Source organism: Amborella trichopoda, chromosome 7, assembly GCF_054954075.1.
Source record: "Amborella trichopoda isolate Santa Cruz 75 chromosome 7, AtrichopodaSantaCruz75HAP2 v2.0, whole genome shotgun sequence".
NCBI classification, from domain to species: Eukaryota; Viridiplantae; Streptophyta; class Magnoliopsida; order Amborellales; family Amborellaceae; genus Amborella; species Amborella trichopoda.
The window spans coordinates 7,942,770-7,968,898 of NC_142342.1; the positions used below are offsets into that span (position 1 = coordinate 7,942,770).

Genomic DNA, 26,129 nt, shown 5'->3' on the forward strand with positions numbered 1-26,129 from the left:
AGGTACAGATCGACCAAATCTATAATCACTTCAAAATCTTAAAAATAGATGGTCGAGATAACTTTTAGGATATGAAATTCTAATTTTCTTTGTATCCATATGCCTTGAGGTAGAGATGATCAATTGGTTTTCCAAAATCATATCATTATTCTATAGGATTTTTGAGGTGCACAACTTGCTTAAATGGTATAAGGTTGACATTTTGTATAAAGTTTTTCCAAAAGAAAAAGTTTATATATAAGGTTGCAACCTTATACTGTCGAGGTAAGATACACCTAAAAAATGTAGTGGAAAGATGTATTATAGAGTTGGAAAATCTTTTAATTGATCATCTCGACCTTGAGATGCATAGATATATAAAAAAACAATAATTTTAAGTCTAAAAAATAGTGCATATTGTAATAAGTTATCTGGACAGTCTATTTTCAGATTTTTAAGTATCCATAGATTTGTTAGATTGGGACTATTTTCAAACTAAAATTTACAATTAAGGTTAAATATGGAATTTTAAGCGACCATAAAATTTTTGACACTAAAACTACATCATTCGATAAATTTTAGAGGTACGTTTTACTTATTCAATATAAGGTGGGCACCTAAATGTTAAAGAGTTAATTCCTTGTGAATGTTTTCGATAACATTTCCTAAAAATAACAATTTAAATCAATATATTAGAACCTCACAATTATTGATATGGATCGTCGATCTAGATAGAAATCGATTGGAACCAAACTGGTTTCAAGATCATAAGGGTCATAGGCCTATTTCCCTAAAGAGCCCCTTAACATATTTTTTCGTTTTCCTCTTTTTTTATATATATTTTCTTTAAATTCATGTATTTTTTAGTCCCTTAAATTCCTACCCATAAATTTTTAATTTAATTGTTTTATTTATTAATTTATATTTTTTCTTAATTACCTGTTTAGACTGATCCAAACTAATCTGAACCGCCTATTCCACAATCTGACATGGATCTTAGGGGTGAATGATTTCACCCCCCTCCGCCCGTTCTGTTTTCAAACATTGTTTGAAATGGAATAAAAAGAAAAAAAAACTTAGCATATACGCTAAAAAGATATATATTATTATGAAAATAGAAGTCCGGCAGGCGTGGGAAATAACAATAATTACGCTGAGATCAAAATCAAATCAAATCAAAAAATAAAAAAATATCGATATTATTCTCTGCAACTCATTATTAATCCAAATATTTTCCCCCTCTCTCTCTCTCTCGACTTTCTCTCTCTACAAATGCACATTTAGCGTGGGCCCCACGCGGAGGGTGGCCCTGTCGGCTAATCGCCAGACACTGCCGTACGTCTTCGACAGCGACGTCCGGGCGGACGCCAAACCCTCGACCCAAAACCCAATTCCATAAAACGCTTTGGGTCCGGAGTTGACGTGGCACGGCCGGCAATGGGGCCCGCATGTCGGCTTATACGGCGACATTTGATTGGCTACCGAGCCCGAATCGGCCACGTGGTAGGACATGTCGGGCGCGGGACATTCCCCACCTTCCCCCTCGCTTAAACCTCGATTACTTTTCCCCACCCATCGTTATCTGGCGAACAACTTCCACCACACCGTATTTTCCTATAATACCCTTATATTATTCTTTAATGCCATTTGGTCCATTAATGGACCGGTTGAAACATGAAGCGTATATGGGAGGTGAATCGAGACGGGGGCAAGGTCGTTATTGTGGGGCTTTATGGGGTTAAATCAAGGAAATTTCTTTTGTCATTTAGAAAATTGTAAAGGGTAGGGAAATGTCCAACCATTGTTTTTCTCTCCTACTCCGACTCTACCTCCCTTTCTCCACTGGTTATGAAAGTCTTCTCTGCAACTTTTTAGAGAGAGAAAGAGAGAGGAAAGAGTCTCCTTTATGAGAGAGAAACAGACCCCAAGTCTTTTAGAGTGAGAAAGAGACCAGTTTTCCACAGAGAGAGCGACCAATGTTTTTTAATAGAAAGAGACGCCAAGTTTCACAGAGGAATGAATCAGGCTTTCTTGTGAGAGATATATAAGGCCAAGTTTAGAGAGAGAGTCATTGCTTGCCTAGAAAGGGACCCAAGTTTTCTCGAAAGAGGAGCAGAAAGGAAGAGAACCCATTTTTACGAGTCTTTGAAGAGAGAGAAAGAACCCAATCTCTGTTTTACCAGTCCTTGAAGAGAGAGAAAGAGGCAAATATCAAAGATACAGAGACCATCCTTAGAGACAACCCAATATGCAGTCTTGTTCAACAAATGGTTCCATGTCTACTGTGTCGAAAGTGGACACAGGGGGTTTGACAGAGCAGGATTATATTGGTTTATCGGAGGTGACCTCTTACCCCAAGTCCTCTGTGTTAAAAGAAGCCATGAATGGGCTCCAGGAAGAGGAACTGAACTTGGGTTTGAGCTTAACTTCGTCTTCTTGTGGGGTTAAGAGAGGGGTCTTAGAATCTGAGTTCTCCAAGGGTCGGTGGGGTGGTAATGCTAATTGGATTCAGACCCAAGAGAGAGAAAGAGGTACGAGGTTTCTGACTGCAAAGGATTTTCCTGGTTCGAGCGGTGGCTGTGGAGCAAAGAGGGTTCACAATGATTCGTCGGTTCAGGAGGTTACTTCGGTTCCCAGGTGGGTCAGAGAGAGAGAGAGAGAGAGAGAGAGAGAGAGAGAGAGAGAGAGAGAGAGAGAGAGAGAGAGAGAGTCCATTGATTTTATGTTGTCTCATTATTTGATTAATTTCTTTTAATGTTGATGGATTTTATGAAAAATGGGGGAGTCCTGCTGATCCTGACGGTGCATATTATCTTGCATTTACGGTTTAGTGTTTCATGTTTGATTATTTTTATCTGTTATTGATGAAGTGAGACAAACATGGTGGTTTTCTGACCTTTTGGTGATATTGGTTTTGTGTTTTTTGTTGTTTAATGTCCATTGTCAGTTGTTTAAGAACCTTCGGAGGTTTGTTGTTTATTGTTTCATTGGGTTTTATGAAATGGGTTGAATCTGATTTTTCTTATCCATGATAGTAGGGGAAAATGGGGGGATGAGATTCTGAAATTATTTATTTTGATTTATTTAATTCCTGGTTTTTGATCTTGATCGACATGTTTTTTTTTCTCATAAAATTTTTATTCTTTTCATTATTTTACCTATTCAATGATAAAGGATATGTTTTGGAGAAATGATTTGTTGGTGCTCTTTTTCCTTCCCTATTTCTTATTTGATATTTTCATTTTGGGTTTTCTTGGCTGATTTGGGAAATCTAATGACTTGGGGCTGGCGTATATTCATTTTATTTTTTATTTGATTTTTTAAACTGTGGAAATGAGGCTATAAATTCTAAGCATGTATCTTAACTTTAAATTGAGTGTTTAGGAATTTTGTTGTGATGGGGAGTGCATTATTCTCTGGTTGTTCCTTTTTTCCATTCTTTACTGAGAAAGAAAAAACACATACCAATTTAAAGATGAGGGTTTTCCTCGATCATTATTGGAAGTTGAGGGTTTTCCTCAATCCTTATTTTTTTGCTGCTTCTTTCCTGTAATGATTTCTCTTCTTCTTATTGATTTTCTGGTACTTTGTATCTCGCAGGATTTATTTGTTTTTTTTATCTGAATTGTGGGTACTTTGTAGTTTGAACTTGGGTTTCTTGATTTTTCATAAGGCTCATAAAATAAAATGGGGTAAAATGAGAAATATGTTCACTGTGATTTCTATGTTGTGTTATTTTCATCTCACTTAAAGAGTGTTTCCTCTTTTTTGCTAAGGTGAAGCTCACTTTCTTTTAGAAAAGAAGGCCATATGCTTCAGTCTTCTAGGCATTTTATCCACTGCAAATTTCTATGGGGTTGTATTTGGGTGTTCTTATGAGAGAAATTTTAGGTTTTTTTTTCCCTCCGTATATATGTGAGTCATGTGATTCTCAATTGGGTTTTGTCTCTCTTATTTTCAGCAATCAGGTGGTGGGCTGGCCTCCTATTAGGGCATATAGGATGAACAGCCTTGCGACCCAATCTAGGGTTCCTGTTGTGGAGAACATTGAGAGCAACTATGATGATAAAATGAGCAGCACCAATACTATTAATAAGAAGAGTGAGAACATCAATAACAATAACACGGCAATTCAGAGGGCCGAGAAAGTGATAACCCAATTTGTGAAGGTGAATATGGATGGACTTCCTATAGGCAGGAAAGTGGATCTCAATGCTCATGGCTGTTATGAAACACTGGCTCAAGCTCTGGAGGACATGTTTCAGTCCCCTACAGCAACTTCCATCCGTAAGTTTTTATTATCTCCCTCTTTATTTTTTTTTTATGTTTTTGGGGGCACAATTCATTGATTTAGATGTGAAATCTAATTGGGTTTATAAATTTATGCATTTATTTGTTTCCTTGATTTTTTTACTTTGAGCTTTGAAGGTTTGAAGGTTTATTGATTTCTGTAGTCTCAAGGTTTTGAACAGCTAATAATTGCTGAAGCACATGTATTTGTCAGCCAATTCAGATATGCATTTTGGATTCATGGATTTACTCCTTTGCTTTTTTATTTGATTATTTCTTGGCTTCATGTTTAGCCCAGACTCGAGCCCAGCGTTTCATGATTGAAGATTTGGATTAAATTCTGCAACGATTTGGTCTCTTTTTTTTTCTGGTTATTTTTATTTTGTGAAACAATTTATTTCTACTCTTTTATCTTTCTCCTCACTCTCATTTCCTCGGTTTGTCTTTAGTGAATGTCTATTCTGCATGTCTCGCCTCTTTTTGGGCTTCTCACTTGGCTAGAGTTTAAGTTTTTTGGGCTTCTCACCCTTGGCTAGAATGTAGATTTATACCTGCTATGAAGGTAAAAGGGAACAGTGTCATTTAGTGGGTAGAGAGAGAGAGAGAGAGAGAGAGAGAGAGAGAGATTTATCAGTTGTTTATTAATCTGGTTTTGTTTTGCATATTGGGTTCAATGCAATAGGCCAAACTGGGGTGCACAGTGCCTTGGAGAAGGAGCACGGGGGGCTAAGTGTTGAGTCCAAGGCATCTAAACTTTTGGATGGTTCCTCTGAGTTTGTTCTCACCTATGAAGACAAAGAAGGAGACTGGATGCTCGTGGGAGATGTTCCATGGGGGTGAGTCTTATTCTCTCTCTCTCTCCCCCTCCCCTTTTAATGACTGAAGTCATCAAAATGTGTTAATCTCTCAATAATCTGGTGTTTATTCAGGATGTTTTTGAGCACTGTTAAGAGGCTTAGAATCATGAGAACATCCGAAGCCAATGGACTCGGTACGTACATTGAACATCTGAGAAATAACTTATCTGCTTAGTTAATTATATATACACACTTATGGTCGTCTTATGCGATCGATTTCATCAAAAGATGCATTAAATTTTCCTTGGTAAATCTTTAGATCCATTTTCTTTGAATGTGGGAAGCTTGCTCTTGATTGCCCATGAATAACCCAATCTCTTTCTACTAAAAACCATTTTGTTTGCCCTTAAAAGAGAAGTTCTCTTCCTAAAAGACCCATTTTACTCAATTCAATTAACGCCTGTGAAATCCGGATGATTTGTGTGATCTGAGTTGGTGTTTTTGATGATTTATGTTTTTGCAGCTCCAAGGTTTCAAGACAAGGGGATCAGGCAGAGGTGCAAGCCTGTTTAGCCAATTTTCACACTACAAAAGAAATATCAGATTTTTAACAGGATGAAAGAAGTATTAATGGAGGTTTTGGGGGGGTCTTTATCACTTACCCGCTTGTTTGGTCTCTTGTTCTTTTCTTTTTTTGGGTTGATTTCCCCATCTTCATGGTTTTTTGGGCCAGGCTTTCTTTCCATTTTTTTTTTGTTTTTTGCTTTCTTGATGTAATGCCTTAAGAATGAATATGCACACATAGAAATATATAGGTAGTTACAATGTTATGATGGGTTTTGAATCATACACTGTAAATGTAAAGTGTTTGGAAGGAGAATTTATGATGAGAGAGGAAGTAGTGTGAAGGCTTCCATTTTCGTTTTCTCTGAGATTTTGTGCTGCAGTCTCACTCTCTTTACCTGGTGTTTGTTCTTAGTTTATCTTATTAGTTTGTGGTGTGTTGAGAGGGAGTAGAGTGTCGTGTGTAATGCAAAGGGACCTCTTAGTGCTTTATTTATAGGGTGTGGTTTGTATAATGTCAACAGATGTTTTAACATCGAAAGTGTTTATGATGGCCTGAAATTTATTTTCATCTCTAATTAAAAAATTTGAAGTTTAAAAAATAGTGTAGATTAAGCAGATCTGATGACACTTAAAAATCTTGAAAATTGAATGTCTAGAGAATTGAAATGCTCTTTTCAAACGTGGATTTTGGGCAAATTTGCCGGTTCATGGTTTTAGGACCTGAAATATATTCTAGCTTTGTGCAAATCCATTTTTACTCCTCAAATCCATGATTTAAAGCTTGGGAAAATGGTATAGTTATAATGATTTTTAAATACCTTAAAATATGTTGAAAAAAGGGAGCAAGATAAACCGATCTTAAGATTAGAAATTTATTTTTTTTCTAATTCAAGATTGCGGTAGTTGAGATCGACATTTTGAATTAGGGACCCTCAATCTTCTTGAAGGTGGTTTTGAAGGCATTGAACCCAAATTTAGCATAAAACCTCTTGGTCTTGTCTATGAAGATCAGGAAAGTTTGGAATAGAATATAAAAAAGTGGTATTATTTTGAGGAGAAACAAATGAATATGAGCCAACCTCTTGGTCTTGTCTACGAAGATCAGGAAAGTTTTGGAATAGAATATAAAAAAGTGGTATTATTTTGAGGAGAAACAAATGTAATGAATATGAGCCATCCAATTTAAGAAAGAAAAAAATGTAATAAATATGAGCCATCCAATTTAAGAAAAAAACAGATAATGCGAGATTGAGGCTCTCGTGGTCACTTTTACCCCCAAAATTTGTAAATTTCTAACTGGATTCTCCATAGAGGCCAAAAGGATGTGTGTGCTAGGTTTGGGTGAAACAAATGGTCGTAAAGTCCCCCAAATTGACAAAGGAGGGCCCATGTAGCTGTCTTCACCGTAAGATGGGGAAAACATTTGTTTACCGTTGCGATTGTTTCAAAAGAAAAGATAGATTTTGGAATTATTAAATTTGAAAAAATTTAGGTGTGGTTTCAATAGGTGATAAGATGAAAGAAAGTAGACTCGTCATGTGAAACATAAGTCTAGTATAACATTGGTTAGGAAGTACGAAGCATAGGTTAGTGTAACACTTGTTAGGAAATGCGATTTCACTCAAATCGAAGGCTCTAAACGGATACGGGGAATGCCTAAAAGGGTATGGATAGAAGTAGTGATAATAGCTTATGGTGTTTCATTTACTCAAAAAGAGCTTACTGTCATATTGAGGGTATGATCTTTAATAGAGTAAAATGGATTTATGTAGCCAGCCGCAAATGGTTGAGATAAAGCGTAGATGATGATGATCTTCTTGATCCTGATAAATACAAATTTGAAAAAATAATTATGAAAGAAAGACCTAGAAAATGGTCTTTCTTTAGGAGAGAAAAAATGTATCAAAAAATGATCGAGGTTTGCAGCTCCTCCTTGTTGCAGGTCGAGAATATTGGTCGGGAAAGGCTACAGAAGCTCAAGCAAATGCTAGTATATTGATCAAATTCAACAGTCATCTTTAGACCAAATTAAAGATGTTAATTTTCAGCTACATGTTGTTGGATTTTGTGAATAAAATATTGATCTAATATATCTTGAGAGACAACCTTTTGGTTCGTCAACTAAATCTGAATTGTCACAAATTGATTTGGTTGTCTTCAAATGCTCCGCAGAAGATGCAGCAACTCGTTCCCTCTCTCGAACTCCTTGTGCAATGATATTCTTCATTCCTTGGGGTTTCACTGTTTTGGCATTAGGGTTGAGAGTGAATTTTGGAAAGTTTAGTTCAAATTCATGGTGTAGATGTCAGTTTTTAATCGGGAGCCTTTTGGTGCTTCCACTATGTGCGTTGAATTCTATGAGCCTTGTAGAACACCATTTGAAAATATAGACCTTTCTTTTTCTCTTTCTGGTTTTTCTCATCAGCTTTCATCACAAGATGGATATGGGTTCTAAGGTTAAAAAGAACATGAAGAAAGATGTTGGTTTTTGATGCTGTATCCATTTCTGTTTATGCCTTACAATGGGGTATTCTCTGTTATCCATTGGATGCAATGTCACAATACAGAAAATTTTTTAATCCCTAGTAGTAGAATTTTTGTTAATAGACTGCTCTCATGACTCATGGATCAAAATCTTTTGCAAATTAGTTTATCTTTTGCAGCAGGTTAGTGCTTGACGATTTGCAACGCCACGTACTAGGCTCAATTCCTATCAAGGGCAGGCTTTAGGCCCTTACTCCACTGACTCGCCTAAAAAAAAAGTGGGAGCTAAAGGGAAACTGATATATGTGTGTGTGGGTGTGTTTTTATTCCCTTGAATGTCGGAATCAAGTTTAAACTCCTTTCAAGTGTTATCATTTGGACATTATTTTAGAGGAAGCCGCTTCTCAATTTATAGTAATTTCTACTTTAAAGAACTGAATAAATGAAGGTGTAGGACCTTGCTTTTGATCATCAGTCCATTTCTTTCTTGTGTGGCTCGTTTAGGTTCAAATGTGTGGATGGAAAATAAAATGTTAATCAAGAGAAAAATCATAAAAAAGAAATATGTGGATAACATAGAACACCCTGACTTTAGAGAGAGAGATACTTTGTGGACCATACTTTCATGATAATGTGGTTGTTGGCTATGGCTCTCGAGAGTAATAGCAACTTATTATGCGTTGCACTCAAACAGAGCTATTGATTGACATGCTTGTTAATCTAATCCCTGACACGTTACATCTCCATATCACTTTTTTCAAATTTTTTGAGATTATTCATGTGGTGAAGAATAACCATAGTCAGTTAATTCCCACCTGAAACATATGTAAAGAAATTTGCTGATCTGCACATGTTTCATTCTCCTTGTTTCTAAACTCTAAGCGTAGAGATTAACTCTCACCTGAAACATTTGTGCTGCTTTACCCTATTGACTGACTAAAGCCTTACAAACATGTTGTTTCTATGGGAAAATTTTGGTAGAGGAAACACGATCTCCACTTCGTTTTCATGTGCGAACTCGTCTATAAGTAGGTAGAGAATAAGGGTCCCGTTGAATTATATTATGGTCATTGGACCGCTCAGCAAAACCGGCTTGTAGGGTGAGAAAACCAAGAATCTACTAGAATATTTAAAAATAATTATCCAATGAAAGAGAGGGAAGATTTAGGAAAAGGCTTTCAAATAGTCTGGAAATGAAATGAGGATAGGTAACGAAATCTGACATTAAGTTGTTCCCCCATGCTCGGCACCGGGAGTTTGTGTCCAGTTTAGAATCGTGTTTGGTGCACCGACTTTTTCTATCTCTTTGGAATCCGTTGGGTAGAAGAGATTGGTATTAGGGGGATTAGTGCATGATGGTATTGAGATTAGGATTTAAGGATGTCAGGGTTAGGGTCGGGCTTAGGTCTCAGGGTCTAAGATTAAAGTATTGAATGCATCAAAGTTTCAGCTAGGGTTCAAAGTCTCTCCCAGTGTCCGAAATTGACACCCAGGGCTCTTATTAATAGAAAAATAACCCTTCAACAATGTCACATAGTTTCAAGTTAATCCGAGCCGTCAATTTTCAGCACCACCGGTGGCAATACTAGAGTTAGCACCAAGAACACCACCATTTAGTGCCATCAATCATTTTGAAGTCACTTCTACAATGTCATTGCCATCGGTGAATCATTTCGGCATGTGTAATACGCTTCTTTTCATCAATGCGAACATTGTTCCAGTGAACAGCCAACGCCACCCCATATCACTTTATTTTCAATAATTGGGGGTCGAAGATTGGTGGCGACATCAGCACTGATGCCAAAGTTGTTGCCACATTCTGTTCTTCCTTCAATGTTGTTACTGCAGACGTAGGCGTGGGCACTGCCAACGCAAGTTGTAATGATTTCAGTTTAAAAAATTGGTCCTTCCCATTTAATAGAAACACTATTTCGGATGTGTGGGGGTGACCTTAGGTCGTGTTGCTACCCTTGACTCAGGCGTTGGCACCACCAATGCCATGCCTAATTATTCATATTTCAATTATTTGTACTACCTTACTTATTGAAAATACTGTTCCACATGTGTCAGGTTTGTCTGGTTGCTGGCTTTGGTACTGTTAATGCCTGTGTGACTGCCACCAACATTATGTTCACGTGAGGCTTCGGTCCTTGTTTTTTGGTACGTCTTCAAGTCAGTGGTTCAGGCTAACCATTTGGACACACTGTTGCTGACAGCGCTGCTATCCCCGACTTGGGTGTTGGGGGCTTTAGTGCCATTGTTTTCTCTAGCGTTGTTATCAACGGTATGGGCGTTGGTGGTCCTAATGCTATGGCATTGGGCGTTGCCGGCCCTAACTTGGGCATTCTACGGTTTGTTAGCATTGGTGGTCCCCTCTCTGGCGTTGGTGGTCTTGACACCAGGGACTAAAAGGTCATTTTTCAGGGGCCATAACTTCCAAACCGTCCATCATATTCGAGCGATTCTTGAACCGTTGGAAAGATTGTCTTTCATAAATCTATTTTGGGGCCCAAAAAATGATTCTTGAAGAGTCTATGAGGCTCGAGCTTTAGGGTGCGAGTTTTCATGGTTTTGGGTGTCATTGATTTTTGAGGTATGTAGAATTACTAAGGCCCATGGTTCCAAGATGGCTTCAAGGTTCTTACGGTTATGGGTCTTCCGCTTTCTGAGATTCCCTCAGTTGGGGATGGTGTATCTACAACTGCGTCGCTTTGTCGCTCATGTCGCATGCGTGTGGTACGAGATGTACGACAAAGAAGTAGACATCTGAGGCAAAGGGCGAGAGTAGTACAGAGTCGGACAAAATGATTTTTGAAGCATAGTCATCGCTTGATGTATGACTGCAGTCGGCCCATGGCGCCTATGGTCTTTAGGACCTTGAGGTGAGCTTAGCCCATCGGTTGGGGAGATCGCTGAGATCTCCATTTTGTCGGCGGCTAAGGTCACAGTGTTAGATTTTAAGGAAGTCAAAGCTCCTAGTATTTGAAACACAGGTTGGAAAGTGTTTTTAAGAGAATGTGGAGAATTCCCAGCAGAGTATATTACAGGTTACCTCATGCCTCGGGGTATCCTGGGGATTTTGGGCTGTAGTCTGGTCGATTAGGAGATTAAGTGATATTAGGGAAATTTGTGGGTTTCAGGGGGGTTTGAACGGTCTAGTTTTCGATCCAAGATACCTTTCATCCTGCAACGTCCCTTTTTGGGGTCGGTCAGTCTTGGGTGTGTTATGATCATCATCACCGGGCGTGCGTGGATCTGACTCCTTCAGTTTTTGAAAATATTTTTAGGAAAGACTTTGAAAAATGGGAGAAGTTTTGAAAATAGATACCGATGCTGGTTTACAATTTGAACAAGAGGATTTAAAGTTTTTGAAAACAACAAACACATGATTTTTTAAAACATCCAAATCAGATTTGCCCATGTATTTGGAGTTTGAACTTAATACATCGAAAATTAGGTATTAAAAATTAAGAAATTAAAAATTAAGAATTGAAAATTGAGAAGTTGAAAGGAGCATTTAGGAGAAAGGGAGGTTTTCGAAAATGGATTAGTTAGCAGTTTTAGCTTGTGTAACCATAGAGCCAACTGTGTAGTTTTCCGTCGTGCAGTGATGGATGTGGAATTTCCCATTACATGGGGTTTGTCATCCATGAAAATTCTACATTATACTTAGTTCTTAGTAAGAGCCTCGATCAAATTATCCCATTTTTCTGGGAGAGTTCGTCTTCAGAAAATTTATGAATTGTAAAGCTCAGCTGAATCTTCCTTTCAATGGCGTTTTGTCATGTTATGATGGATATCCCTGAACGAGTATTTTGGAAATCCCGTTGGGGTGGCCGAAGGATTTGACTGCATCATTGTATTTTTCAGGGAGAATTCATCCGAAATTTTTTTTTTACGCATTGTAAATCTCAGCTAAATCCTTCCTTCAATGGTGTTTTGTTTGTGATGTTGTAACTGGTTGTCCTGAACTGGGAATCCTGAAGGACTTTGACTACATCATATTGTAAAGCTCGGGTGAATACTCTCTCCAATGGTGTTTTGCCATATTACAATGGACTGATGAGAGGGGAATTTGAACGGTTTGAGAAATGTATGGGGGCTTCCTTTGTCAAACAATTTACGGTTTTTGGCATTGCCAACTCGATATCACATTTACAAAGTTGCTTCCTGGATTTAATTCACAATTTCAAAAAGCTAGTTCAATCAAAGATGCACAATTTTTTGGAATGCATTTTGAGTTTTTGAGTTTTTATTTTCCTGCAAATGCACATTGATCTTCAGTTTAGGATAGTTTATTGGTGAATGTTGGTGTTTGAGGAATGTTCTATTACTCTGCTCAGGCCTCGGACTTGGCCTTAGCCTGAGTCGAGTTAATTGGTCTCGACCAAGCCCTGCACAAGCCCAATACATGCCCTAAAAAATGGTTAAAAATAACTAAATATAGTAAAAACTGAAATAAGTTATAAAAATACAAAAGGTCTATAAACAATGGAAAAAGTTTATAAACTGAAGAATTTGGTCTACAACTTAAAATAATTCAAAAAAAATCCAAGAAAAGGGAAAAATCAAAAAATCAAAAAAGAAGTTCACAAATCATCATAAAAATATAAAAATAATATAGAAATATATTTTTAAATCACTTATTATTGATTTCTTAAGGGGAAAAGTTTACAAAAGGTTGTAACCTTAAAAATATAAAAATCATATAGAAATATATTATTGATTTCTTAAGGGGAAAAGTTTACATAAGGTTGCAACTTTAAAATATAGAATTAAAGATGCACATCAAAAATCCATCTGAAAAAGTTGTTTTAATGTTGAAAAATCCTCTAATTGGTCATCTCAACATCGAGATGAATGAATATGAAAAATAAAAGAAGAAGATTTTGAGTCCTAGAAATAGTGTATCTTGCAACACATTATCTAGACCGTCAATTTTCAAGATTTCATGTATTTATAGATCTACTTGATTTGAGCTATTTTTGGATTTTAGAATTTTATAATTAGAGTTGAAAATAAATTTTCAGGCAATCTTAAAAAATTTTGATACCAAAATTACATCTTATGATAAAATTTGGAAGTGCACCTTAATTGGATTGTCTAAGGTTGCAACTTATGCAAAGAGCTCACACTAATTTGTAAGAGTGAAGACAAGGTTCAAAGGGCCTATTAAGCTCAACTCTTAAAAAACAATGCATGTTTGAAATCAAACCTGTTTAGAAGAACTGCATCTTTTGCTTCAAGAACGAACTACGAGGCATGTATTGCTTATATTGTCTTCAAAGCATTAAATGCCCCCAACTTAAAAATTCTAATATACATGTGATAGTCACGACGAGTATACTCTCAAGATACACAAGCCCAATAAAGCACAATGAAATCTTATATGAGTTGCATACGCAAGAGAAGCCAACAAAAAACACCATCTCCAAACTTATTTCTCTTCACTACTAACTTGCCTTGCTTGGGTCTCAACTAGAGATCAAAGGAAACGATCTCGATAGATAATTTCGACAGAAAAAAGGGTATTTCATATTAACTATGGTCAGAAGCCATAGTTTATGGTTTAAGTGGTTGGCAGTTGAAATTTGTAATGACGTCTTAGGTTCTATTCCTATCTAAAAAAAAATCATAGTTTTCAATTAACTACAATTAAAAGGTGAGATTCCAAGCAATTTTTAATCTCAAGGAGAGTACAAAGAAATAACTTTTTTTTGGTTAAGACCAAAGAGAAATTATTTGTTGTTCTAAAAGTGTGGAGGATGCATGACATATTGCTTTTGAGCCGCAAGTATAAGAGAAAACCTCAACTGCAGTAACCCTAAGTGCGGTCTAAAGCCCTTTGAAGGCTTAACTGTGCTGAGAAATTGAGCTTATGTAAACTGTAGCGAAAAGTTGGGTGAGTAGTTTTACTCTAGTGACAGTGATGGGTCAATAATAACAAAAAAAAGAACGTATGTAATGAGACTATTTACCTTTGGTATAGAGAGGTCACAATTACTTACAACCGTCTTATATGAAATCTTATAGTTTGGGTTTGTTATAAATTATTTTTCCTAAAAAAGAATAAAGTGATTTATGTATGGACTCCAAATTTTTTTCTAACATATGAAATGTTCTATTTATAGGAGGAAATTACAAAAACAGTTGTTCAACCACGTTTTTTTTTTTTCCCAATATTTCCCCTTTGTGCGAGGATCTTCGGACTGAATTTTATTTTTTTAAAATTTTTTTTAGTCACTTTTAATTTTAATTTTAGTTTCCCTACTAAAAAATAATTTAAAGTTCAGTCTAAAGATGGAATCCTCAATTGGCAATTTTTTTAAAAATAAAAAAATACAGTTGACCGACCTTCTTTGTAATTTTCGATTAGAAAAAAAGCATTTTAGATCTTAAATTTTTTTCAAGGTCCGTACGTAAATCTTTTAAAAGAATACCACAGCCCAAACCCAAATTCTCTCATTGTGCAGTATAACACAGAAAAGCCTACAAATCTTTTTGTCTGCTAAGCTCCTATAGGGCTAAAGAAGTTTCCTACTTGTATTATTCCGATGTGTTTTGTCTCTAGTCAATACATGACTAAAGTTTACTGTTGATCATACTTTGCTCTAAACTTGAAATACAACATAATAACAAAAATATCGGACTTAGATTTATTCTAAAGTACCTTTAAAATAAAAACATATCAAAACAAAGGCGTTAGTATCAGTCCCACTCCAAGAATGGATATCCAGTTTGAGTGGGGCAGGGCCAAAACATACTTCTTTCCGGTTGCTAGAAGACTTGCAACCCCAATATCTTTTACTAGATAATTTCTTTTTACCTTTGTCTACCTTTATCCGTTTGATCAGAATGGTCTCCAGATGCATGAGAGGAGTTACAGGAACTATTAAGCCCACTGACCATCCGATCAGAGCCAGCTGGGGCATCATAAGAGTCCTGACTAGAAAAAGATTGAAGTCCATCCAGATTCAAACCAAACCTCCCCATAAGGAGAGAAGGACAAAAATAACAATCTTCAGAAGAGAGGAGAGAAAGGGAAAGAGGGAAAAGAGGAGATAAAAAAGGAGAAGAAGAACCAGAGCTCCATAACCTTAGGGAGCTGGTTGGTCTCTTCAACTAGTAGCATCTCAACTTCTGTTAGGTATGAAATGACTGGCATTGAAGCCATGGATTCTTGGTAAGAAGAGAGAGTGGGTAAGGCAGTGGATCCTTGGGGTTGAGAAAGAGAGTTTTTAGAGATATGGAGTGGGTGAGGCAATGGATTCTGGGTGACAAGAGAGAGGGGAGAGAGGATAGAGAGTGGGTCAGGCCAAAGATCCTTTAACACTTCCATTTCATGGTGAACTTATTATAAGGAAGTCTTTGCATGCTATCACAAACTTACAAATCACACGCGATTACTATTCTTAGCTATTTGATCCAAATGGACGGTTGAGATAGTTTTAGTAACAATGTCATGTCTAAAATTATTTATTTATTAATTTTTATAAATAATTTTGTTATAAAATATTGGGTGTGCCCTCTTCTTATAATGGTACAAATAATAAAAATAAATAGAACATTTTTGATGTAATAAATGATCAAAATATCCTTGTAAATTGTATGGGTATTTTGCCATTTAGTTTTATCTGATTTTTTCCTTATTTTTTTTATTAGTGTGTTCCTATAATTAGTAAGTTATGCCCCAAATTTCATATCTAAGTAAATTATAAAATAAAAACTAAATAAAATATGATATACACTCTGAACTGTCCAATCAAACTGAGAAGTTTGGAAGCTAACTTGTGAAATTGTACCTGAAGCGATTCCAACTGTCCAGTTAGATTGAAGATGATAATAACAGTCACATGTTTAATATGTTGTATGTATGGGTGGCACCGCGTAAAAAGATTTCTGATTTTTATATGTTAGAAAACTATACATTTCAATATGCTTAAACATTGTATTCTAGGTTGAAATGCTTTTGATCATTCTAGCTGGGCATCTTGACTCTATTGGCACTTTAAGTGATGTTTCAAAAAAGAAACCCATTCAACTCTCTTTTTTGAGTGTTAAAACTCATTCGAAGACTTTTGAAGCTAAGCCAAGATGACACAGAGAAAAGTATTTCTTACTCATGATGATACATGGAAATTCAATCAACCCATGAATCCAAGTGTTTCCTCCTGCCCTAACAACCCATGTGGAAAACATTCAGGGTATTCCCTTGATCCAAAATGTGCCCTCCAAAATCTTTAGTTAGTTGTCAACTCCATTTCTCTAGTGTATTTTTAATGCAACTGACCCTTAAAGCTGCAAGGATTAGGAGTCCTAATAATATGGGTGTGGATTATGTTGGTTTAGATTAATCATATTAGTATAGGAGTCCAAAGAGATATGTCTTAGGATTAGATTAGCAGCCCCAACAAGAATAGATTGGATTAGGAGTTGTACATGATTAGAGTTATTGTAGGATTAGAAGTTAAATCTTAGGCTTATATTCGGTGCAAGCTTTCTATACTTCCCTTAATGTATATTAATTTTATACTTGCCCTCATCTAGTTGTCAGATCTGAATCAACGGGTGAGATGGATCTAATTACAATGTCATGTCTCTACATTATTTTATTTTTAAATTTTTTTACAAAATATTTTGACACCAAAATTGAGAGTCCACTCCTCTCTTAAACTTGCACCTACAAAATATACAAAATTTTTTTTTGATAAAATAAAATAACCAAAATACCCCTGAAAGTTTTAGGCATATTTTGGTCATTTTATTCTATTGGATTTTTTTTTAAAATCGTTTTTAGGTGCCAAATTTCATGTTCATATAATTTATAAAAAAAAATAAAAAATAAAAAATTATGAGGTGTCAGATTTAAATTAAACGATCAATAACGTATTTGATCTAAATTGGAAGGCTAGATGGGGAAGTACATAACTTCTACACAGTAGCAAAAATATAAAAACCTTTTCCTTATCTTTGAATTAGTTGATGCCTTATAAATAGGAGGTAAGGGAGAACAAGAGGCCCATAGAGGCATTGGGAAGTGTTTGCTTGTAGCATTGCCGTGAGAGGTAGCATGAGAGGCATTGAGAGGTCAATTGATGTCCATGAGAGAGAGACTGAGATGCATGTCTTAGATTGAGAAGGAACCGAGAGATAGGTCTACGATATATGGAGAGGTTGACCATGGGAACTAAAAGTAGTTATATCTCTCGTTTCTTTATGTCTAGTCAATGACACTCTTACAGCCACCCATTTTGAAATCTAAGGGATAAGAATGATTGTGATATCTTTGTATAAAAGGTAAAATGGTTTCTTTAGACAATCCCACACAACTATTTCCACTCATTAGATGTCAAATTAGATGGCTTGAGATGAGTCACGAGGTCCAATGAGCCCTTATTTTTAGAGAGATAAGTACCATTCACTTTCATGCATGATCTTAAAAGTCAAAAGTTGTGGCTCTTTAAAATCTCAACTACTAGTGCGGCACGATAACACTTCGAGTTCCAAAACATAACCGCTGCACTGTGACTCTTTGGTTTTTGGAAGACCGATCATCACACGTTATATATGCATCTTTGTTGGGTATTTGTGGTAATTAAAGCCCTAATGAGAGCATGTAATCAATATTTTGATGCAGTGGAACAAAAACTCAATGGGAGTATGGTCCAATAGGACCGAGATTAGCAAATGAAGTTTTCCAAGACTCGGACTAGACTTAATGAGCGAGGCCAGTTGAGTTACAACCCGTAATACTTGGGCATAGAGCAATATTGATGAGGGTTAACAATGTTATCATTTGATGAGGTTAGAGTTGCTAGGGTTGAGACTATGTGACCCCCATATCGAACTTTTATCTAAGTTTGGGAAAAATGAAATCCCTCGGCTTTGTTAGGGTTTTCTAGATGGGCCTTCGCCGCCGCATCTCTAGCTACCATCACTGCCAAGACAATGCCTTCGCTGCCGCTTCCCTAACCACCACCTTTGCCTTATGCTAGCAACACCAAGCTCCAGCGACGTTTCAACATCGCGTTCTTTTGAGAGAAAACCCTAGCAGATTTGCCCAACCTCTGCCAACAACAGTCACCGTTGGCAACATCCACCCTCTCCGCCTAGAGAGAGAGAGAGCCACCTGCGGCAGTTGCCTTAGCCAGTTGTTGCCTTTAAGCCTGGTTTTGTTTTTTGCAGGTCATATCTTGACATCGATAGGTCAGATCTAGCCACTCTTTGAGTCACCTTATTTGTGCCCCCTTTTCTCTCTCTGTTTTCTGTTCTCTGAACCCCCCTCCCCTCTTATCTTTTCCATTTTATGTTTTTTCCCCTTTGTGCCTAATTTCTCATTCTTTTTGATCTTTTTCTTTTGCTTATTCTGAGAATGTAGGTGAAACCCATTTCTTTTGTTTATTCAGAGAGTTTAGGTCCTCGCCCCCTCCCTCTCCCTCATTTTCTTTTTGTTCATCTTCTCTTTCCACCCCTCCCATTGGCCTCTCCTTTCTTTTCATTTCCCTTCCACCTCTACCCTCTTTTGTCGTTGATCTCTTCTTGGCGGTCGTCCTTCATGGCTTTCCCTCAACTCTTTTCTTCCCAATGTGGGTTACTGCCTAAGACAGGATCTCCCCTTGGTATCATATCGTCGGTCTCTTGGCCTTGGGCTGTTGCCTAGGGTTCTCATATACCTCTGTATCTGATAGCCTAGGTCAATGCTTATATGGGGCTTGGCCTTCTGACGTCTTGAAGGTATCGTATTGTGGTTTTCTCTTGGCCCTCTAGTGGGCCTTGAATTTCCTATCAATTCTTATATACAATTTTGGAGTTGTTTGAGCTGGACTCCTTGTCTTTATTTGTTCCCTATTTTCCTTCCTGGTTTTCTTTTAACTTCCTTCCTTTTTTCCCTCTATCCCAATTCTCTGTTAAACTTATCTTTTGCACTATTTTCGGTCGCTTGTTACATGCTACTTCTGCCCTTATCAACACCACTGTGTTTGGGTGCCAGTTCAGAGGAGCTTGTGCACCACCACCCCAACCTCGACTTTGTGTTTCCTATAGATGAGATGTGTGTGCTCGTGTTTGTTTTTGGAGAGGTTTGGGGTAGTAGGGGCTTGAGATGATTGTCTCTGATTTTTCTTGGAGTGATTAGTTGGACTTTGATTGCTTGTATAACTATTTTGTTGAGGTTTAGGTTTTGTAATGGTGACAGTTGAGTGAGTTCTTCCCTAGAAATAGAGAGTTCTTCCTCTGTTTATACTTATGTAATATCTATGGAGCCTTGCTCTTTTATAATGAAACTTACTCGCCGTTTCAAAAAAAAGGGACTGTGTAACCCTTGTGTGTGATGGTAGGCCCGTTGTGACGATGGTCAAAGCCTAATCATAAACCATCACACAACATGTTCATATGATAGCTGTGCTGTGAAAGAAAATCACCATTGAGTGTACAAGTGTGAGAGATTACCCCAAATGCACCATAGAGTTGTGGTTGCACTTATTCTGTGTGACCTTGGACTTGTCCTTAGGGGAGAACCTATAATCCATAGACTGGGATTGTGTCCCATCACCTATTGGTTAACTTTAGTAGCCCAATTATGAACACCTGCGATAGTTTGTGAGTCACGAGAGCTGCTAGGTTCGTTTGAGAAAGTGAGTGTGGATTAATAAATTAATAATTTATTAACATAGTTGGATCCGAATCCCATCAAAATTATTTAAAATTAATTATTTTGATGTTAAATATTTTTTGGATTGATAGTTTTACTTTTTAGAGGTCTTTGGATATTTTATTTTCTCAAAATGGGTTTATAAATAAGAAGAAATTGAATTTTCAGTAATTTAAATATTTCGAGAGAAAAAAAAAGATAGCATTTCAAAAAATCATTTTATACTTTTTTATAAGTCATAATATATATGGGGGCTCATGGGCCCATCATAACTACACATGGGAAGTGTGTGGCGCCTACATGAGGGCACCATGAATGGCACCCCCTACTTTTCTTTTTTGAGAAAGTGTGAGCTTTCATTAAGATAATGAAAGGGTTACATGGGAACAAAAGGCAAAAGAAGAAAGAAGCAAAAGAAAAGAGGCAGAGGAGAGAGAAGAAATAAGGGAGGGAAAAACAATAGGTTCAGTCAAGATGTGGCCTCATTTGCCAAATAGTTTACCGCAGAGTTAAATCCATAAACAATGTGACCGAAAGTGACCTCAAACAATCTAAGCAAAAGAAGAATTTCATCCATGAGACCACTCAACTTTCAAGGGATACAATTCGGGCAAGAACACTAGGAAATAACATTAGCCGCGTCTTCCTCGATGATCACCCTATAGAGCGAAGGGCCCAAAAGAGAAAAGGTGTTTTCTCAATGCCCAAAGTTTAGCTTCATTAACCTCACACTGGTGTAGCCTCCCTGAGTAAGTCCAAATAACTGAGCCCAAATAATCTCGAAGAAGGCCTCTATAACCAGCAATATGACCATTCACGCTGCCATCGAAGTTAAGTTTAACACATAAAAAAGGAAGCGCTTTCCAAACAAAACGCTTGGGAGGACGGTTGGGTTTGAAGTGTAGCAGTTGCGAGTAGTGAGTAAAGAACAAGTCTGTGGGAACAACTTTTATGAGGAGAGAGGAATATGCCCAAGTAGCAATGGAACATTGTACAACTGCTAGGAAAGAAGGAAAATCTCTACTGCGACCTTCAAAGGTTCTCAAGTTTTGTTCCCTCCACAGGTTCCATAGGACTGCTGCAACAGAGATCCTCTAGAGATTAACTCCCAGGGTAGAGAAAGGAGGGGTCCACAATTGTTGTAACAAGGCATGTGTCTTCGTATGTCTTGGGCCAATCCAATTGGCTGAACCCAACATCCAATCCCACAATGTTGAGACAAACAGACAGTGGATGAAGAGATGGTCTATTGCTTCCTTGTCCCTTTTATACAGCAAAGAACCATTGGTGAGGATCATCTCCATTCTTCTCAGTCGATCTATGGTGAGGAGTCTCTTTAAGCTTAGCAGCTATAAAAAGGTTTTGACTTTGTGAGGTACTTTGCAGCTTTAGAACTTAGCCATCGAAGGCCTGTCCTCGATATAACGGTCCCTATTGATCGCTTGGTACAAGGAAGAGGCTGAGAACACACCACCCGGTTCCAAGGACCAAATGATCCTATCTGGCTTCTTGAGGTAGTAACAAAAGGCATAAAGAAACACAATCAAGGTCTGGAATTGCTCAGTAACATAAGCATTAACCCTTTGAGTATTAATCTTGACATTCCAAACCGGTTGCTCCCCAAAGAAGGATATCATATTAGCAGGCATCTTTTGTTTCTGTGTTGACTGTAGAGATCAAGATATAGAAGTTTTAGAGGATAGTTTCCCACGATTTAGCATGCCAGAAATGTGTTTGGGCTCCATCACCCTCTAAAATTCTGGAGTAGGACAAAAAAAGAGGCCTAACTCCTTGAATCCCTCGTTGGCACCCCTCACTTTAGGGGTATTCTTTTTTATTTTATGATGAGGGCTATCAAGCCACTCAAGCAATTGATCAGATATGGAAGGTTTGAAAATTTAAGATAATTGATTTTCAATTTAATATATGTGTAAGAGAATTATGAAAGAGATAGGAAAGTATGATATATTTTTCATATTAAATTTGTATGATGGGATTAGGTTAAAGAAGCTGAAAGATAACGTTCTAATACATTTCTTTTAATCATGATAGTTAATGTAAAGATTGTATGACTAATATCTATCAACCCACAAGTCTTCTATGATCAATAGTTATGGTTAACCCTAAAAAATCCCAGCCCAAGAAAAAAAAAAACTATATATAGGCACTATGGGGGGTCCTATTTCTCTATACCAAAGATCTCTCTCTCTCTCTCTCTTCTCTCTTTAGGTGGCACACCACCCTCTTTCATCTCTCTCTAAAGTTAGAAAAATATTGGGTTAAGGAAAATAGGGGGGCACACCCTTGCCATTGTAGCCCAAAGGTGAGCGTGCCCCATATTAGACATTGAGGCCTAGTCTTGCACTAAGTTCTTTCATTGCTATTTGATTTGATTAAGGGTTGTAGCCTATGGTTTCACATACTTTAAAAATCAGAGATAGATTATGGATCATGTCCGCCATTGGATGACGATGTCCAAAGTGGAGTGTGCAAAGTTCAGTTGAGGTAATCTTCTGGTAGAGGTGGAAATGGACCCATACTCGACTTGGAGGCAATGGTTATCCCAGACTCGGATCCGGGTATGGGTCCAAGTTTTGAACGCTTGAGTAGGGTCTAAAAGGGCATATTTGAATATTTTCGGGTTTGGGTATGGATATATAGCCATACCCGACCTGACGAGTACCCGGACCCGTGAAATTCCCTAACCTTATCTTTCTAAATATTTGGATGTGGGACTAAAAGTCTTTTTCAACCCACAAAGTAATCACAATTTTCTCTCTCTTTTAACCCCTCTCACCCACCACCCAATAAAGTGACATGCGTGAGGTGTAGGGCCGGGCAATGGAGAAAAGACAAAATGCCATCCACTGCCAGCATGTTTCTTGGACAAAAAAAAACTTGCTTGTTATAGCTCACGCCACAATGCCAATGTGACTTGAAACTGCTTATGTTATTATAGCGAAAAATGCCTATTCTCCCTTGAGAAAATAAATATAATACTTGTTTTTCTCCCAAACTCCATCCATCCCTCTCCATGCGTGTATGAAATTAATCCCACATCGAAGAAGTAAATAGAGTTATGGGGTTATAAACTCTATTAAAAGAGTAGGAGAGTTCATGATCAAATACCTAACCCCGCAGAGAAAGCTATAAAGCTCGTGTATGGGTCAGAGTCCCTAGTCCTTAGTATCCTTTCAGGTACGGGTCTGGGTACTATTTTTTTTGGACCCGTTACGGGTCCGAGTATGGGTCTACAAGTAATGTTTCGGGTCTGGGTTCAGTAGGACCCGACCCATACCCGACTCGTTGCCACCTATCTTCTGGCATCTAGTTCTATAATTTGCAGTCTTGTGATTTCTTGTTCTCATAAGCATTATGTTAAAAGTAGTTTTATTAGTGGCAGCAAGTGAGAACTTCTTTTTGTTATTTATTTGAATTGACTTAATTGTATACCTCTATAAGTGCTCTAGTCGGTAAAAAAAAAGAAAAAAAAAAACCGCATATACCGTACTAGTTCACCTTGTCCAACTTTCAGTCTTCACTAACGGACCACTTGTACCGGAGTGCACCAAACTATGGGAGCCTTGCATTATTATTGGAGGGGCATAATCATCGAAATGCACCCATTCACCAAAACTATGCGATGGGGTGCAGTTCACTAGAGTGCACCATACATTGGAACCACATCAAAATACTTTAACAAGTGCCCTTACACCCTTGCCCTCATCCTCACAAATGCACATGCACGATCGCGTTCGCATGCTATACGTGCTTGTTAGGCCTTCTCTCCTTTTGGTTATTAAAACACAAGAGAAGAGAATGTCTACATATTTAAATAAGGTTTCCATATTCCACATCTTCAATGTGGGATAAATAGCCGAACACTTCTCTCTTTACATATAAGTCAAAAACACAATTTTCAATGCATTGCACTTTCCAATACACTGAAATAATATGACACTATTTTGAAATAATGTAAAGTATTTTGATGCAATCTCTCAAGATTTGAGATATCTTAAATGAACTATCAATTCATGCTAATAAGATGTGGAAGTTAATAGACTTGCCACCCGATTCTAATCCTATTAAATGTAAGTGAATTTTCAAAAGAAAAAGGAATGCTGACGGGTCCATTAACAAGTATAAGGCCAGGTTGGTTGCCAAAGGTTTTAAACAAAAAGAAGATATGAACTACTTATGCTCTCATAGCAAGGATGTCTACTAGACGTATACTACTTACTCTTGACTCTATAAACTGCTTGATTATTTATCAAATGCATGTAAAAATTTCATTCCTAAATGGGGAGTTAGACGAAGAAATCTATATGGAACAACTAAAAGGGTTTATTATGCCAAGTCATGAACACAAAGTGTGTTAATTGGTCAAACCCTTGTATGGGTTAAAATAAGCTCCAAAACAATGGCATTAGAAATTTGATAATATCATTATCGAATGGATTCAAAAGGAGTGAGGCAGATAAGTGTGTATATAATTAATTTGATGTATGACATATTATGCTTGCATATTGATAATATGCTAATATTTGGCCCTAATTTGGAAATTGTGGAGGAAACCAAAAGGTTCTTCAGATCTAATTCTTCGGGTCTAACTTTGATATGAAGGATCTAAGAGTAGCAGATGTGATATTTGGTATCAAGATAGTGAGAAACGATGATGCTTTAGTTTATCTCATCTCATGATTAGAAAAGATGCTCAATAAATTTGAGCATTGTACTTGTAAACCAGCATGCACACCAATAGATTCTCATATAAAGTTAATGAAAAATGATGGGATATGTAAGTATACAAGAATAATTGGTAATTTAATGTATGCAATGAGTTGTGTAAGACTAAACATTGTGTAAGCACTGGGTAAACTTAATGGATATACTACTTTCCCAAGTAGAGATCATTTGGATGCAATCTCTTGAGTTTTGAGATAATCTCAAGGAAACTATCAATTATGGCATATATAATACTGGTTATCCCGTGGTGTTGGAAAGATATAGTGATGTGAGTTGGGGAATGGAATTCAAGAATCACTATGTATATCTAGATGAATTTTTACCCCAGGTGGTGGAATGGCATCATGGGAGTCAAGCAAAAAAAATTATATTTCTTGTTCCACCATGGAATCAAAATTCAATGCGCTAGATTCTACTTATGAAGAAGTATAATAGTTAAGAAATTTACTTTATGGCAATCTATATTGGCCCAAACAGATACCGCCAATTACAATTAATTGTGATAACCGTGAAATAGTTGCTTGAGCGAATAAGATGTATATAATGCAAATCTAAATATATTGCGCCTAGACATAACTCCATACAAAATGTTGATTAAAGATGAAGTGGTAAGACTAAACTTTGTAAGGTCAAAAGTTAACTTCGTCGATCCTTTGACAAATGACTTACAAGAGAAGATGTTAGTTGGATATCGAGTAGAATGAGGCTAGAGTCCATTGAATGTCCATCAATAGTGGGAACTCAATCTTAGCCTGTTATTAACTCAAGATGTCAATATTCAAGGTAAAAACAAGCCACTCACATGGTTGGTTGGATAATTAGACATGAAATAATTTATTTGTAAGCATCTATTCTAATAAGATCCATATAATAGATAAATCTAGTGATGACCTGCATAAAAGGAGGATAAGTTATGCTCTTAACTAGTTTATATGGAGTGTTTTATACGCAAGGGCACTCTTGATGGACTCCTCTATATGAATATAGAAATGAGGCCGCTTGGGATTAGACTGTAGGGATCTCGAGAACCCATTAGCTTGCGAAACCGGGAATCCTAAATATTGGGATCCCACCCAAGATCGTGTACTCAATGTGAAGTAGATGAATACAACTATAAATCCTGTGCGAGAAATAAAGCAAACATAAAAACACACATCACGACAACATACGATTTACATGGTTCACCTTGTAGGGCTACATCCATGGCCTCGATAATTAGAAATCTACTATAACAATGAAGATTACAGTTTTGGGTTACAAGAGATAATAACATCTTCTTTCCCACTGCAATACCACTATTGGAAAGATAACTTCGAGAGCAACATAGAGATTTTCTCTCTAGAAGTGGAAGTTAACCAATCTAAAACTCATGGGAATACCGCCTCTCTCTCGGAAGCCATGTCTCTCTCTCTTAGAGACCTATCTCCATATTGTAGATCCATTCCCATAACCCGTAAAGAGGTGACTCTCAAGGGATGAGTATTATGTATTTCTTCACTTTCTTATAAACATATCACTTTTTTGCTTCCCAAAAAAGTCCATTTTCTATTTCCCATAATACCTTTATTTTATAAAAAAAAATATGGGTATGGTGATTTAGCTATCACCAAACCCTA

At 37.1% G+C, this 26,129-nt stretch overlaps 1 protein-coding gene across 1 annotated transcript; it reads left to right on the top strand.

Annotated features, from left to right (window-relative positions):
• Positions 1-2,052: 2,052 nt before the first annotated feature.
• On the top strand, positions 2,053-5,998 carry LOC18444167 (auxin-responsive protein IAA12). Its single transcript, XM_006854345.4, has 5 exons — positions 2,053-2,616; positions 3,941-4,266; positions 4,952-5,105; positions 5,199-5,260; positions 5,590-5,998. Exons 1-5 carry the CDS (start codon positions 2,228-2,230, stop codon positions 5,637-5,639), a joined length of 981 nt encoding a protein of 326 aa, XP_006854407.2. The 5' UTR covers positions 2,053-2,227; the 3' UTR covers positions 5,640-5,998.
• Positions 5,999-26,129: the final 20,131 nt, after the last annotated feature.